The sequence below is a fragment of the Rhinopithecus bieti genome, unplaced genomic scaffold, assembly GCF_001698545.2.
Source record: "Rhinopithecus bieti isolate Rb0 unplaced genomic scaffold, ASM169854v2 scaffold_26546, whole genome shotgun sequence".
Classification (NCBI taxonomy): domain Eukaryota; kingdom Metazoa; phylum Chordata; class Mammalia; order Primates; family Cercopithecidae; genus Rhinopithecus; species Rhinopithecus bieti.
This window is the reverse complement of record NW_016812367.1, coordinates 2,008,742-2,025,251: the sequence shown is the minus strand read 5'-3', so window position 1 is coordinate 2,025,251 and position 16,510 is coordinate 2,008,742. Positions and strand designations below refer to the sequence as shown.

General features: G+C 54.9%; 2 protein-coding genes across 2 annotated transcripts in view; one reads left to right on the top strand and one right to left on the bottom strand.

Annotated features, from left to right (window-relative positions):
* The window catches only part of CDHR2 (cadherin related family member 2), a 36,024-nt gene extending 25,390 nt beyond the window's left edge, over positions 1-10,634 (top strand). The window contains exons 20-30 of the mRNA XM_017896029.1: positions 3,502-3,653; positions 3,801-3,909; positions 4,001-4,089; positions 4,547-4,615; positions 4,722-4,799; positions 4,894-4,954; positions 5,031-5,155; positions 5,677-5,790; positions 5,871-5,951; positions 7,620-7,677; positions 10,398-10,634. Coding sequence (XP_017751518.1) covers positions 3,502-3,653; positions 3,801-3,909; positions 4,001-4,089; positions 4,547-4,615; positions 4,722-4,799; positions 4,894-4,954; positions 5,031-5,155; positions 5,677-5,790; positions 5,871-5,951; positions 7,620-7,677; positions 10,398-10,538 — 1,077 coding nt within the window. The 3' untranslated portion in view covers positions 10,539-10,634. The remainder of the gene's footprint in view (positions 1-3,501; positions 3,654-3,800; positions 3,910-4,000; positions 4,090-4,546; positions 4,616-4,721; positions 4,800-4,893; positions 4,955-5,030; positions 5,156-5,676; positions 5,791-5,870; positions 5,952-7,619; positions 7,678-10,397) is intronic.
* A 32-nt stretch (positions 10,635-10,666) lies between these two features.
* GPRIN1 (G protein regulated inducer of neurite outgrowth 1) lies at positions 10,667-14,916 on the bottom strand. The gene has a single exon (XM_017896144.1). It carries the CDS (start codon positions 14,669-14,671, stop codon positions 11,681-11,683), a length of 2,991 nt encoding a protein of 996 aa, XP_017751633.1. The 5' UTR covers positions 14,672-14,916; the 3' UTR covers positions 10,667-11,680.
* Between the last annotated feature and the right edge of the window lie 1,594 nt (positions 14,917-16,510).

Below are 16,510 nucleotides of genomic sequence, written 5' to 3'. Positions count from 1 at the left end.
TCTGGAATTTTTTTTTTTTTTTTTGAGATGGAGTCTTGCTCTGTTGCCCAGGCTAGAGTGCAATGATACCATCTCGGCTCACTGCAATCTCTGCCTCCCAGGTTCAAGTAATTCTCATGCCTCAGTCTCCCGAGTAGCTGGGACTATAGGCATGTGCCACTGGGCCTGGCTAATTTTTGTATTTTTAGTAGAGATGGGGTTTCATCATGTTGGCCAGGCTGGTCTTGAACTCCTGGCCTCAAGTGATTTTCCCGCTTTATGATTTGGCCTCCCAAAGTGCTGGGATTATAGGTGTGAGCCACCATGCCCAGCCAACATTGGAGTTTCCATTCCGGCTCTGCCTGACCTAACTGTCTGGCCCTGGGCCAGGCCTTGCCTCTCTATGCCTCTATTTCCCCATGGTCCTGTGGGCCTGTGACAATGGGAGGTGGATGACTTGCTAACTACTGGCCCAGTGGTGACTGTAATGGGGGTCTCTTTTGGTGGAGAGGTTGAGGGCAGATTTAGAGGGATGAGCCCTGAGCTGCGCTCATGGCCAGCCTTGGTCCAGGTGGGCAGTGTCCCGACCCTGCTGACCCCCTTCCCATTCACACCTGCAGTGATCATCCCTGAACTTGTGCTGCCCAACCGGGAGGTGGCTTCTGTCCGGGTAAGTTCTTGGCTCCAGCCTTTGTTGGTTATGTGAGCCCCAGTGGACACAGAGCTGAGGCCTTCAGGCCTTTAATGGTAGAAAGAAAATATGTGGGCTCCAACATATGAAAAAGAAAACCCCAGAAGGGAAACACCTGTCTAATCAGTGTAATCAAACTTCACTGTGTTAAATGTAGCATTCATAAAAATGTCATGACCGCAAACACCACTCGCAGTCTAGATATTTCTTACTCTGCCAGAATTCTTGAGTGGTACAGAGAACTCGTAGCCAATTGTAAATTAAACCAGTGCCTTGTCATTAAATAATTCTCAGAGCCAGCCAGGCACGGTAGCTCACGCCTGTAATCCCAGCACTTTGGGAGGCTAAGGCAGGTGGATCACCTGAGGTCGGGAGTTTGTGACCAGCCTGACCAACATGGAGAAACCCCGTCTCTACTAAAAAATACAAAATTAGCTGGGCGTGGAGGCACATGCCTGTAATCCCAGCTACTGGGGAGGCTGAGGCAGGAGAATTACTTGAACCCGAGAGGTGGAGGTTGCAGTGAGCCGAGACCGCGCCATTGCACTCCAGCCTGGGTGACAAGAACGAAACTCTGTCTCAAAAAAAAAAAAGTGTCAGAGCCAAGTCATAAAAAGGCTTTGAGCTGTTTATGGTGTTGGATGTGGACGAGTTTATTAGGGGTGGCGGCCATGCCGTGTGGGGATGAGGCCTCCCACACCACTGAGGGCTGGGCCTGGCTGAGCTTCTTACTGACCTGGAGAGCTGCCTACTCTCTCTGGGACTCCGTTTCCCTCTTCGACACGAAGCTGGCGGTTCCCAGAATGTGACATGTGGGTGCCACTCCCTGTGCTGTGGAAAGGACATGGGTATAGGAGATGGACAGGGCTGGCCTCCCCCACTTAGAGCTGAATGTAAGGACATGGTCTCTCAGAGCTTCAGCTTCCTCTTGTAAAATGAGGATAGTAATTCTCCCTCGCTACATTGACGTTCATGCTAGAGACAGTGACTGTGTGACTTTCAAGACTTAAGACAGTTTCCCAATCTTCTGCCAATTTTGTTCTAATGTCATGAGTTTAGCCACGGCAATTTTCTTTAAATAGACTTCTTTTTAAGACTTAAGCACCGGCGTTGGCCTATCCTCAACAGTAACGTTGGTGAACTCGAAGCTCTGTGTGCTGGTTAAATTTTTCTCTGAAAGGCACTAGAATGAATAAAAATGTTTGTGTCCCCTCCCCAACCAGCTTCATGGTCCACTAGGGGAGTTGGTACTCACATTAGCACTGAAACGAGGGATCCCAGGGGAGGTGCTTAGGAAATCTGAGCATTGCTGTGTGTGTGCGCCAGTGTGTGTGTGTGTCCAAGTGTGAATGTGTGTGTGTATGTGTATAAAGGTGAGAGAGTGTATGAGAATGTGTGGGACAGTTTGTGGGTATGTATAAGTGTGTGACTGTGAGTGTGTGCATGTGTGTGTGTGTGACTGTGCAAGTGTGTATTTGTGTATGTGAATTGTGTGTATTTGTGTGTGTGAATTGTGTGTATTTGTGTGAATTGTGTATTTGTGTATGTGAATTGAGTGTGTGTATTTGTATGTGAATTGTGTGTGTTTGTATGAATTGAGTGTGTGTATTTTTTTGTGTGTGAATTGAGTGTATTTGTGAACTGAGTGTGTATTTTTATGTGTGAGTTGTATTTGTGTGTGCATGTGAATTGAGTGCGTGTATTTGTGTGTGTGAATTGTGTGTATTTGTGTGAGTGTGTGTGAATTGAGTGTGTGTATTTGTGTGTGTATTTGTGTGTGTGTGAATCAAGTGTGTGTATTTGTGTGTGTGAATTGAGTGTGTGTATTTGTGTGTGTGTGAATTTTGTGAGGGTGAGTGCCTGTGAGAGTGAGGGTGTGAGTATATGTGTGTGAGGACAAGTGTGTGTGAGAGGGTGAGTGTGAGGATAAATGTGTGTGTAAGGGTGTGTGAGGGTGTGTGTGTGCACGTCTAAGTGTGAGTGTATTAAAGTGAGAGAGTGAGAGTGTGTGTGAGTGTGAGAGTGTGAGGGGGCGTGTGTAAGTGTATAAGTATGTGAAGTGTGAGTGTATTAAAGTGAGAGAGTGAGAGTGTGTGTGTGAGTGTGAGAGTGTGAGGGGGCGTGTGTAAGTGTATAAGTATGTGTGAGAGAATGTGAGTGTGTGAGTGTGTGTGGTGTGTGTGAGTGTGAGTGTGAGGGTGTGTGTGAGAGTGTGAGAGTGTGAGTGGTGTGTGTGACAGTGTGAGAGTGTGTGGGGGGGTGTAAGTGTGTGTGAGTGTGAGGGTGTGTGTGACAGTGTGAGAGGGTGTGAGGGGGTGTGAGTGTGTGTGTGAGGGTGTGTGTGACAGTGTGAGAGTGTATGAGGGGGTGTGAGTGTGTGTGAGAGAGTGTGAGGGTGTGTGAGAGAGAGTGTGAGGGTGTGTGTGTGTGAGAGTGTGAGGGTGTGTGTGTGTGTGAGAGGGTGTGTGAGGGGTGTGTGTGCGTGAGAGTGTGTGTGTGTGAGAGTGTGTGAGTGTGTGTGTGTAAGTGTGTGTGTGAGATATGGCAGTGCAGGGGTGTGTGGGGAGCAGGGCAGGATTTCAACATGTGAGGGACTTAGAGCAGTGATCTGTTTAGAATTGGGGGACAGGGGCAGGGACTTGTCCAAATCTGGATTTGCAGAGCAGGCACACTGTTTTTTGAAACCATTTGCTTATTCGGGACAGCATGGGGATGGTGGATAGAGACGTTGAGGACCAGCCTCCTAGGCCACCCTTGCCTCTGATCCCTGCTGGGGTGGAGGGATGCCTGGCCTGGCTGGGTCCCCAGATATTATCCACTCTTGCTCCCAGGCCAGAGACGATGATTCAGGGAACAATGGCCTCATCCAGTTCTCCATACTCCGAGTAGACTTCATCTCTAAGGACGGGGCCACCGTCCCTTTCCAGGGCATCTTCTGGATCTCCACCTTCTCCGAGGCCGACGTGTTCACTGGGAGCATTCAGTAACTGCGGGTGGCCCCGGGAGGGAGGTTGTGAGGAGGGGCCTGATAGGAGCTTTCAGGCAGCAAGTCCCCCATCCTGGAGGTTACAAGTCTCCTGAGGATTCAGCTTGGGTTCCAAGACTGACCTGCACCTCCCGCCTTCCACAGGCCAGTGACCAGCCTTGATTCCACTCTCCAAGGCACCTACCAAGTGACAGTCCAGGCCAGGGACACACCTTCCGTGGATCCTTCCCTGGAAGCCAACACCACCCTGAATGTGAGTGCCAGTCCCACTTCCAGCCCCCAGTGCCCTCTGCCAGCTCCCAGAGTCCCTCATGCCTCATCTCCCACACACCCTCTTCCCCCAGCTCTTCACCGTGGACCAGAGTTACCGCTCGCGGCTGCAGTTCTCCACATCAAAGGCGGAGGTGGGCGCCAACACACAGGCGATTAATGCGTAGGTCTGGGGGGCCCGGGAGGGAGCGGTGGGAGGAACCGGGTGTAGAAGCCTGGTCCCCAACAAAACCTGGATGGGATGTCTCTCAATCCTGTTCCTGACTCACATTTGACCTTGTCCCTGTCTTTAACCCTGTACTTTAACCTGCACCACATTCCTGCATGTCCCCAGAAGCCCATACCCAGCCGAGGGCAAAGGGAGGCCTTGGAACAGGGCTGCCATGTACAGTTCCGAAGGCTGTGCCCTGCACAAGGGCACTCTGCTTGCTAAGCTATTAACCCAGCCCCAGAGGAAGGGATTTCCTTTTGTAATTTTCACAGAGGTGCTACCTACTCAGCCAACAGAGCTGTCCAGAGGAGGTGCCCCTTCCTCGCTCACACAATTCTTAATTCCACTGGCACAGCCCTGGCCACAGGCCCAGGCTAAGACCCCTCTGTGACATCTGCCTCCTTTTCAGGGCTCTTACCCAGGCAACCAGGACTACAGTATACATTGTGGACATTCAGGACATAGATTCTGCAGCTCGGTGAGTGCCCAGAGGCCTGGGGGTGGGGGTGAGGGGGAGAAGCGGTAGCAGGAGGGGCCTGCTGGGTGATCCAAGCTGCTGACTCTTCAACTCTGTCCCCCTCCAGGGCCCGAGCTCACTCCTACCTCGATGCCTACTTTGTCTTCCCCAATGGGTCGGCCTTGACCCTTGATGAGCTGAGCGTGTGAGTGGGGCTGCCCTTGGGGCAGGTGTGAGGGTGAGCAGGAAGCCTGGGGTGTACCAGAGTCCCTCGGGCCTAAGTGAAGTTCTGTGGCCAGGATGATCCGGAATGATCAGGACTCGCTGATGCAGCTGCTGCAGCTGGGGCTGGTGGTGCTGGTGAGTGCGGGCAGGGCGGGGCAGCAGGTGGGGCTGCTGGGACCCCACAGTCTCCCTCACACTTGTCCTTCTCCAGGGCTCCCAGGAGAGCCAGGAGTCAGACCTGTCAAATCAGCTCATCAGCGTCATCATAGGATTGGGAGTGGCTTTGCTGCTGGTCCTTGTGATCATGACCACGGCCTTCATGTGTGTGCGGAAGAGGTGCGACTCCCAGTGCCTCTGTGTCTACAACCTTCACCCTCTCCCACTACCCAAGACATTGGGGGCGGGGGTAGAAAGAGCTGGGGTTTAGGCACAGGTATACATGCATTCACTCCCCAGTGACCCAGTGTGAGATCTTGGGCGAGTCACCTCCCCTCCCTGAGCCTCAGTTTCCTCATCTGCGAATGGGCACGACACTAGATTCCTCAGTGCACTCAAGGAAGTAACGTGCATCTCACACCCAGCAAGACGTCTGGCACACACTATGCATTTAATAGATGCTGCTGCTTTTTCCAATATGTATAGAGTCAGCAACCTTATCTAGGTGTGACTTCAAGCCTTGTCACTGGCTATGTGACCTTCAGCACATCATTTGCCTTCTCTGGCTCTTACTTCTACTCTCTGTAAAATAGAGCTAACACTCACCTCCCAGGATCTTGTGAAGCAACACGCTCAGGGCCTCCACTGGGGACACAATAGGTGTGCAGCAACAGTGTGACCCCTCTTCCGGTTCCCCACAGCTACAACCGGAAGCTTCGAGCTATGAAGGCTGCCAAGGAGGCCAGGAAGACAGCAGCTGGGGTGATGCCCTCAGCCCCCGCCATCCCAGGGACTAACATGTACAACAACGAGCGGTGAGCAGGGGTAAAAGGGTAGGTAAGAGGCCTGGTGGTGTGGCTGAGGGCCAGGCCACTTGACTAGGCTTTCTCTCCAGAGCCAACCCCATGCTGAACCTCTCCAACAAAGACCTGGGCTTGGAGTACCTCTCTTCCTCCAATGACTTGGACTATGTCAGGTGAGCAGTGCCCCTCACAGCCAGGCTAGGTGGTGGTGGTGGTACAGGTGGTGGTGGTGGTACAGGTAATGATGGTGATGATGATGGTGGTGGTGATGATGGTGATGAGGATGGTGTTGGTGGTCATGATGGTGATGACAATGGTGATGGTGGTGGTCATGGTAGTGGTAGTAGTTGTGGTGGTGGTGATGGCGGTGAGGTGATGGTGATGGTGGTGATGATGGTGTTGGTGTTGAGGTAGTGGTGATGGTGGTGATGGTAGTGGTGGTGGGTGATGGTGATGGCAATGGTGATGGTGGTGGTCATGGTAGTGGTGGTAGTTACTGTGGTGGTGGTGGTGGTGATGGTGATGGTGGTGATGGTGATGGTGGTGATGATGGTGGTGATGACAATGATGATGGTGGTGATGGTGTTGGTGCTGAGGTGGTGGTGATGGTGGTGATGGTAGTGGTGGTGGGTGATGGTGATGACAATGGTGATGGTGGTGGTGATGGTGTTGGTGTTGAGGTAGTGGTGATGGTGGTGATGGTAGTGGTGGTGGGTGATGGTGATGGCAATGGTGATGGTGGTGGTCATGGTAGTGGTGGTAGTTACTGTGGTGGTGGTGGTGGTGATGGTGATGGTGGTGATGGTGATGGTGGTGATGATGGTGGTGATGACAATGATGATGGTGGTGATGGTGTTGGTGCTGAGGTGGTGGTGATGGTGGTGATGGTAGTGGTGGTGGGTGATGGTGATGACAATGGTGATGGTGGTGGTGATGGTGTTGGTGTTGAGGTGGTGGTGATGGTGGTGATGGTAGTGGTGGTGGGTGATGGTGATGACAATGGTGATGGTGGTGGTCATGGTAGTAGTGGTAGTTACTGTGATGGTGGTGGTGATGGTGATGGTGGTGATGGTGATGGTGGTGATGATGGTGGTGATGACAATGATGATGGTGGTGATGGTGTTGGTGCTGAGGTGGTGGTGATGGTGGTGATGGTAGTGGTGGTGGGTGATGGTGATGACAATGGTGATGGTGGTGGTGATGGTGTTGGTGTTGAGGTGGTGGTGATGGTGGTGATGGTAGTGGTGGTGGGTGATGGTGATGACAATGGTGATGGTGGTGGTCATGGTAGTAGTGGTAGTTACTGTGATGGTGGTGGTGATGGTGATGGTGGTGATGGTGATGGTGGTGATGATGGTGGTGATGACAATGATGATGGTGGTGATGGTGTTGGTGCTGAGGTGGTGGTGATGGTGGTGATGGTAGTGGTGGTGGGTGATGGTGATGACAATGGTGATGGTGGTGGTGATGGTGTTGGTGTTGAGGTGGTGGTGATGGTGGTGATGGTAGTGGTGGTGGGTGATGGTGATGACAATGGTGATGGTGGTGGTCATGGTAGTAGTGGTAGTTACTGTGATGGTGGTGGTGATGGTGATGGTAGTGATGGTGGTGATGATGGTGATGATGACAATGATGATGGTGGTGGTGATGATGGTTTTGGTGCTGAGGTGATGGTGGTGGTGGTAGTGATGATGGTAGTTGTGATGACACTGGTGGTGGTGATGGTGATGATGGTGGTAGTTGTGGTGGTGATGGTGGTGGTGATGATGGAGGTGGTGGTTCCTGGGCACAGCAAGGGAGGACTGGGCCTGCCAACACCTGCGCTCCATCACCTCTTACAGCATCAACTCCCTGGACGACAACTCTGTGGATGTGGACAAGAATAGTCAGGAAATCAAGGCAAGATGGGGGATGAATTGGTGCCTGGAGATTCCAACTTGGGTTCTCCTGTGGAGGGGTTCAGGACAGAGTTCAAGGGACCTGCTACTGACATGGGCAGTTCTGCTTCTCTGCACCAGGCCCCAGGAAGCCCTGCGGCTTTGGAATGGGGTTCAATTCCTGCTCCTCCACTGGTTCACTGTGTGACCCTGAGAGGTTGACTTCTTGCCTCTGCTTCTCAGTGTTTTCACCTGTAAATGGGGATGGGAACATCAACCATGCAGGGCCATTGTGAGGATTAAATAAGGGCAGGCATAAGAACCACTTGGCACAAACAAGCGCTCACCAATCTGCCTCCAGCCCTTTATGGCCGTTACAGGAAAGCCAGCTGGGGATGGGGAAAGAGATCCAGAGGTGAACGAGCATAGTCTAGCAAAGGAGAGAAGACAGGTTCAAATAAACAACAGTACCGCCATCTGTTAAACAGGTGAGTTGGTTGGATGAGATCAAGTGTTCATAGACTGGCCTGCTACGTAAAAGCATCTGAGGAGCTCTTGAAGAATACTGATGCCCAGGTCACACCCAGGTCCATGGGTGCAACATTCTAGTATTTTAAAGACCAAGCGTTCTGATTCTGATGGCCCACGTGGGGCCTGGGCGTGGACCTGTTGTGAAAGCTGCTCAGGGGATGCTAAGGTGCAGGCAGGGTGGACACCGCAAGAGCAGGTCAGCGGGCTGAGTGCGGGGTGGGTCCTGCACATGGAGGGGTGGCTCTCTGGAAACAGAAGGAACTGCCCTCTCTCCTTCCTACTTTAAAAGCCACCTCTGGAGGAGACACTCTAAGGCCCATTGGAGCTGTGACAGTCTGAGGTTCTGTGTGTGGTGTTGCGCAGGATCCACCCACATTTTCCCCCAGTCTGGGTTCTGGCCTTGGCCAGGTCCCTGCCCGCTAGGGGCTCCCAGCCTGACTTCATGGTTCAGAATTTGTTTTCCCTGAGGACTCCTTACACGGAAAGATTTGGTCAACTAAAGCCTCTCTTGGTCTTTAAAATGGTAGAATGTTGCACAGGGGCCCAGGTATAACACGGTGCAGGGAATCTGGCACAGAAGCCTCTGGAGAGGCCCCAGGTATGGTTGTGTGGGTGGTAACGCAGGCAGCCAGGCAGCGCTGGAGGCCTCTGGGTAGATGCTAGGAGATGGTTAGTGGCCAAAACTCCAATGAACATGTCTGGGGAACTGAGACAAAGGAACAGTCTTGTCTGCTGGAGTGCATGGCCTGTGGCAGAGGCTGATGCTGCTCCAAGCCCGAGGGAGTGGAGTTAAGGACCCCCTGAGGTGCGGCTGGATCTGTGGACTGGGGAGGGGCAGGGAACTAGGAGAAGGGTCTGGAGAGGGAGGGGGACAAGTCACTGAAAGTCTTCAAAGCCAGAAGACTGCTCAGATTTTGTCCTAGGAGGGCAGGGGGTTGCTATATTTCTGAGAAGCTGCCGAAGGCTCCGCCGTCTCTCCTGCAGCAGTGAGTGAGTGAGTTTTGTGGGTCTCTGGGCAGGCCCCCTGATCTCCCATGGCTGGGGTGGCGCGGGTGGCGCAGTTTTCCCAGGAATCTCTTGGTCCCCTGACTTGTCTAAGCTCCACACATGTCTGTGTGGCAGGTGTGAGTGGCTGCAGAGATTATCACTCTAACCTCCCCAAATAACCAGCAAGGAAATTGACATCCAGAGAGGGGTGCTGACTTGCTCAAAGTGGGACAGCATGCAGGGCAGGAGCAGACCAGAACCTGGGTCTTTGGTTTCTAGCACCAGGTCATGTTATCGTGGGTGGCACTGAGCCTGCAGCTCTCCACTCAGGGTCTGTCTTGAGGGCTCTGAGGAACACAGGCAGAATGCTTAGCCCTCTGGACCCCTCAGATGTTCCACTGTTTACTAGGGACCTGAAGAGCCCCAGTCTGGAAAAAGCCCTTGGAGTGCCCTGGGGAGGGCAGTGGTGACTGGGGCTCTGGCCCTGTGGGTGTCTCTGTAGCAGAGCAGCTGAGCTTGGGGACCTGGCTGTTCCACAGGAGGGTGTGTGTGTGCACGCACACAGCATGTTGCATGGGAAGGTGGAAGAGGAAGGCCAGGGGAGATGAGTGTGTGCCATGATGAACTGCAGGTGGGACCTGCCTGTGGGCTGCCCTCCGAGGGCAGCAAAAAGAGACGTCAAATTCAACCAGGGCAGTGTCACACCATGGACACACTTTTAAACCAGCAAGACCAGTGGTCTGCCCCCTCTTCACTAGTAGAGCTCTCTAAGCCTCAGTTTCCACATCTGTGAAGAGAGGACATGTTCCCTCCCTCAGAGGTTTTCAGTGGGTGGTTGAGGTAATGGATGGACCTTGACCCACACGGTGCCTGCCGTGGGGTGCAGGGGGCAGGAACTGCGCTGGGCCGGCTCCTCGGCACAGGACACAGGGCCTAGCATTATCCAGAACTGGGCTGAATAGCAGAGTGCCACAGTGTTGGTGGGCAGGGCAAAGGCCAGAGTGGACCCCCCAGGCCACACCCTCCCCCTCACCTGATCTGCATCACCATTAGCAAGGGCCACCTCTGGGACACAGCCTGGACCAGAGGCCCCAGGAGGGGCAGGGTGGGACCCCTGCCAAGGAACCATTGGTCCTGAGCTTGAAGCCCATGCACTCCCCTAGGGCCTGGGGCGCTTGCCCCACCTTACCTTGCCCTTCACACCTCCTCTCCCTCTCCCTGCAGGAGTACAGGCCACCGCACACACCACCAGAGCCAGATCCAGAGCCCCTGAGCGTGGTCCTGTCAAGACAGCAGGCAGGTGCAAGTGGACAGCTGGAGGGGCCGTCCTACACCAACGCTGGCCTGGACACCACGGACCTGTGACAGAGGCCCCCCTCTTCTGGCCCCCCTCGAAGAGGCCCCACTACACCCTAACGGCACCTGTCTCACTGGAGATGAAAATATATGACACTGCCCTGCCTCCGGCTTTTGGCCAATCACGGCAGACGGGGTTGGGGAAACATTTTATTACCAATGTATGCTGTGACAGTTTGTAGCCAAAAACTGCGGCTGGAGGGGTGGGGATGGGGCACTGAGTGGTCACAGGGGACTTGTGGGGCTCACAGCACGGGGTGACAAGGGGCTGGAGAGGGTGACCTTTAAAAGACAACCGTGGTTATAGAATGAGCTCTCTGTCCTGTCCCCAATACCTAAGAACAGCTGTCACCCAGGATGCCAGGGTCCAAGAGCTTCTGTGAGCCCAGCTGTGACCTCCAGACCTTCCTGAGACCCTCTGGCCTTTCTGTGACTCTCGCTGTCTCTCAGCTGAGCCCCCAGGGTACTTCCTGCAGCTGTCTTTGGCCTCTCTGGGAATCTCAAACCTGTGACTCAGTGGGAGAGGGCATGGGGCTGGAACCAGGCGGGTGGGAGATAGGAACTGGGGAAGGACCACCAACAGCATGCAAGAGACGCCCCGGCCACGGGGTCAGCCACTGAGTGGAGATGCTCATACTTTTTCTACCTAACGTGTCGCCCGGGGCCTCACATTCAGAGCCGTGCCCACTCGGGGGTCTCACACACCGATCCTCACCCACTTGAAGCTTCTGCCACTTAGACTTGCATGCAGTCTCTCCCTGTTCTGGGGATCTGGCCCCACCGGAGACCACAACGCACCAGTCTGGACATCCCAGGAGCCTGCCCCAGCTCTCAGGGGGTGGGAGGTGGGGGTGCTGAGCAGGTCCCCGTGGTCGCCCAGTGTGACCGGGAGTAGAGCTGAGGGCTGTGAGGGAACAGTGGGGCGTCAGGGCTGGCCGGGTTCGTGGGCTCGTGGCCATAAGGGAACTTGGTAGAAGGGGTTCTTCTGTGTTTGTGAAGGGAGAGGCTATAAAGACGGGGACGCAACAGCCCTAGAGGCTGCACATCCCCTCGGAGGCCTGTGGCACGCAGAGGGGACCCCTTCTAGGGGCCTGTGATCAAGAAGGGAGCCTGAGAAGGTCGGAAACTCGGGCGTACAAAATGGGGACAGATCACTCGGCCGTGGGTCCCGCTCGCGAACAGCACCGTGGCCGACGCACACTCTGCAGCAGCGCGCGGAAGAGGCCGGGTGGACGCTTGGCGGCTCCATCGGGCGGCGCGGAGCGCACCGAGCCCGAACGGCCGGGGCCCGCATGGGCAGCGGGCGGCGGCGCGGGCGCCCCTTGGCGGCCATGCTCCTCGATCTGTCGCTCCAGATGCTTCTGGATGGCCATGCCCAGCACCTCCACCTCCATGGCGGCGCCGTATACCTCCCACGTCATGCCCTTCTCGTCCCAGCTCACGTCTCGCACGGGCTCAGCCGGCTCCGGGGGCGCCACGGCGGCCGCCAGAGCTGAGCCCGGCCGCACTCGCACTTCGGGGAAGGCGGGCGGCGCGGCAGCTTGCGGTGTCATGGGCCCAGTGGCCACGGAGCGCGTCTCGGCGGCGCCCAGCGACACCTGTAGGCCCGCATCCCGGCGCGAGGGCGGTCTGGGTGCGGGGCTGGGCGCGGGAGGCGCCGCCTGGAAGCTGAAGGCCGGGCCCCCAGCGCCGTCCTGCGGAGACATGGGGCTCACGGCCACTGAGACGCAGGCCTGCGCGCCCGCCTGAGTGCCCGCGTCCTCGCGCGGCGGCGGCAGGGCGCTCGCCTCCCACGATGGCGCCTTGGTAAAGTTGTCGCGAGTCCGCGGTCCCGGTGGGGTCGCTGCGGCCTCTAGGCGGGGGCTTCTCTCGGCCCCAGCTGCTTCCAGGTCTTTCTGGCCGAGGCTGGCGGCCTCGGTGCTGGACACAGGCTCGGGCTTCGGCTCCACGCGGCCTTCACTGCCCCTGGCACCCTCGGGAGACCGGGCTGAGCCGAGGCCTTTGCCGTCTAACTGCCTGGAGGAGGAGGACGGCTTGGTCTTCTCCAGAGTCAGGGAGGCCACCTTCCCCAAGGATGGGGACTCCATTTTTCTGGAAGGTGCAGAGTCGGCCTTCCCCAGGGACACAGGCTCTCCCTTCCCTGAAGCAAGGGGCTCTGCTTTTCTGCAGGATCCAGGATCCACCTTCTCTGAGGCCTGCGGTGTCTCCTTGTTCAAAGACACAGCCCCTGCTTCTCCTGGTGCTGTGGCGCCCTCTTGCCCAGGGAGCTTCGTTTCTGCTTTGCCGCCAGACTGCGCCTCTGCTTTCCCGGAGGCCTTGGGATCCGCCTTTGTGGTGTTAACAGGATTCCCCTTCTCTAGAGGCAGAGAACCCACCTTTCCCTCTGGGATAGCTTCTGCTTTTCCCAGGGACACGGGATCCACCTTCCCCGAGGGCACCGGGACTGCTTTTCCTGGAGTTGAGACCACTTTACCTATAGACACAGAGTCCCCTTGTCCAGAGGGGGCAGCGTCTGCCTTTCCCCTGCTCACAGGGTCCTCCTTGCCTGCCTCCAGGGGCTTGGCCTTCCCTGAGGCTGTGGGAGCCGCCTTTCCAGAGGCCGCCAGACCTGCCTTCTCCGAAGACAGGGGATCTCCTTTTCCCCCAGTTGCTGGCTCAGCCTTTACTGCAGATGGGGGACCTGCTGTCCCCAAGGACCTAGTATCGCCTGGACCTGAAGACACAGGGTTTGTCTTTCCCAAAGACTCAGGATTGACTTTCTCAGATGATGTCTTTCTACTTTCCACAGATACGGGGTCCTCTTTTCCTGAGGATACAGTTCCTGCCTTTCCCACAGACCCATGCTCTGCCTGTCCAGGGGACAAGAGCTCTGGCTTTCCTGAGCACATGGGGTCCATCTTTCCCAGAGAAACTGGATCCACCTTGCCTGAAGACATGGGATCCACATTTTTCAAAGACGTGAGATCTGTCTTTGCTGAAGCCGTGGTATCTGTGTGGCCAGACACAGGACGCCCCTCTCCTGAGGAGGCAGCGTCCATCTTTCCCAGGAACCGGGAGTCCTCTTTTGTGGTGGGCACAGTTTCTACATTTCCCACAGATGTGGGATCTGCCATCCCCAAGCATGTGGGATCCAGCCTTCCCGAGGACCTAGGAGCCCCTGTCCCAGAGGATACAGGCCCATTTTTGCCTGATGAGCCTGGAGTCAGCTTGCCCAGGAGCCCAGGCTCTGTCTTTCCTGTGGACACAGAATCCATGCTTTCCAAGCACACAGGATCTGCCTTTCCCAAGGGCCCAGGATCTCTCTTTCCTGACAACACAAGATCTACCTTTTCTGCAGATGTAGGAGCCACCTTTTCTGAGGACACAGGATGCTCTTTTCCTGAATACCTGGGCTCCTCCTTTCTTGGGAATACAGGGTCCACTTTGTCTGAGGACACAGGATCCTCCTTTCTCGGTGACACTGTATCCATCTTGCTGAAGCACAAAGAATCTACTTTTCCCAGGGATCCAAGATCTTCCTTTCTTAGAGTCATGGGATCCATCCTTCCAGGAGCTACAGGATCCCCCTTTCCTAAGATTTCAGGCTCTGCTTTTCCTGTAAACATGGGATCTGCCTTCTGCGAGGACCCAGGATCCTCCTTTCCTATGGAAGTGGAATCAGCCTGCTTTGAGGACTTGGAATCCATCTTCTCCAAGAACATAGGAATTCTGTCATCTGAGGATTTGGGCTCAGTTTTCACAGAGGACACAGGCTCTGGCTTCCCAGACATGGTGGTTTCTGGTGTCCCTGAGATGGAGGCTCCATGTGCCTCCAGTGTCTCCTTGGAGGGTGCCTCCTGGGGAGAGAAGCAGGTTGGGGAGGGGCAGGCTAGGCTCCCTCTGGGGCCATCAGAGCAGGAGGCCCCTTCCCCAGCCCCACTGGGGCTTCTGTGTCTAGACTCCATGCCTGGACTTTGGTTAGGGGTGTACCTGGGGGATGCAGGGCTTGCCTTTTGCTGGGAGGGGCAGTAATCCCTCATGGCCGGGCTGCCAGCCCCCAGGCTCCCATCCTGTGGGCAGAAGAAGGCTGTGGGTCGGGGTCCTGGGGGGCTGGAGTCCTTTTGAAGCAGCTGGAGCCAGGCCGGGTCTTCAGCAGTGCCCATCTGCCCTCAGGACCACGCCTGCACCCAAGGCTGCTGTCTGGTTCTGAAACAGAGAGAGAGCTGACTCAGACTTCCCAAAGCTCAGTGGGGGAGGAGCCTCTTCCTTTTCCCCTTCCTCACTGAGTGCTGTGTCCCGTCGGGTCCCCACCTGTCAGAGGACCTGGATTAAAAACACAAACCCAAGCATGTCACTCCCCTGCTTCACTCTCCCAGTGGCCCTCTGTATAAAGACATCTTAAAATGACATTCAAGGCCCTTCACAATTTGGTCACAGCCTAACTTTCTTTTTCTTTCTTTCTTTCTTTTTTTTAAAACAGAGTTTCGCTCTTGTTGCCCAGGCTGGAGTGCAATGGTGCCATCTCAGCTCACTGCAACCTCCGCCTCCTGGGTTCAAGCGATTCTCCTGCCTCAGCATCCCAAGTAGCTGGGACTACAGGCATGTGCCACCACGCCCAGCTAATTTTGTATTTTGTTGGTCAGGCTGATCTCGAACTCCCAACCTCAGGTGATCCACCCACCTCAGCCTCCCTCAGGCTGGGATTGCAGGCGTGAGCCACTGCACCCCACCCACAGCCTAACTTTTCAACTTTGCTTACCATCGCCCCTCCCTGTTCAACCCCACCCCATGCAACACACTATCCAGAAGTTATGCTTTTGTCCTCTAGGCCAGGGGCTACAAACTCTGATGTCCAGGGGTCAGGTAGGTAATTTAAGTGAGGGAAGTGGGTTAGGTATAAGACAAAAGGGAGTGGTAGGGACTATGGCAAATTAGAGAGCACATGCTCTGTCTAAAGCAATGGCCGGGTGCGGTGGCTCACGCCTGTAATCCCAGCACTGTGGGAGGCCGAGGCTGATGGACAAGTAGAGGTCAGGAGTTCAAGACCCGCCTGGCCAATGTAGTGTAACCCTGTCTCTACTAAAAATACAAAAAACTTAGCCATGTGTGGTGGTGAATGCCTGTAATCCCAGCTACTCGGGAGGCCGAGGCAGGAGAATTGCTTGAACTCAAGAGGCAGAGGTTGCAGTGAGCCAAGATCGTGCCACTGCACTCCAGAGTGGGCAACAGAGCAAAACTCCATCTCAAAAATAAACAAATAAAACAAAATAAACAAAATAATAAAGGGAGAACCACTACTCCATCAGCCAAGTGCTATCCTGGAAAAAGGCAACCTGGTAATACCGATTCTTCCAGTTGCTTAAGTGGGAAATCCAGACTTTAATGTAAAATATGCTAATTAATTCAAGTTTTTTAAAAAAAAAACCCAAACACTAGGTGGGCCAAACATGACTTGCCTGTAGGCCACCAGTTTATGTCTATGTAGGCCCTGGAGAGCTGTGAATGGTATATAGTCAAGGAAGGGACATAGTCAGATATGCGTGTTTTCAAAGGTTCCTCTGGGATGGTATGGAGGCTGGGCTGAAGGAGGACAGGGGTTGGCCAAGACCTATTAGGAAGCTGGTAAATCATTCATTTACTCTTTCATCCATTTAATCCTTCATTCATTCACCTAGCCCTTTCCCTGCAACAGGCCCTGAGCAGTTGCAGGAATCTCGATGAGAGACAGCACAGCAGAGGTCCTGGAGATGGTAGTTAAAGGCAGAATTGAGAAATCCAAAGGAAAACTGACAGGTACCAATAGGCTATATTGGTAACAGCAGGCGTGGTCTGCAGGGTACTGGCTAGGGTGAGGGCTGGTGGGTGATGGTGCTGGGCAGGAGATGTAGGAAAGGGGGAGATCTGTTTTTGGACAAGCTGAGTTTGTGGTGCCTAGAGGATATCGAAGAAGAGGGTCCAGCAGGCAGCTGGACCTACAAGCAACCCCGTTCCATTACACATTC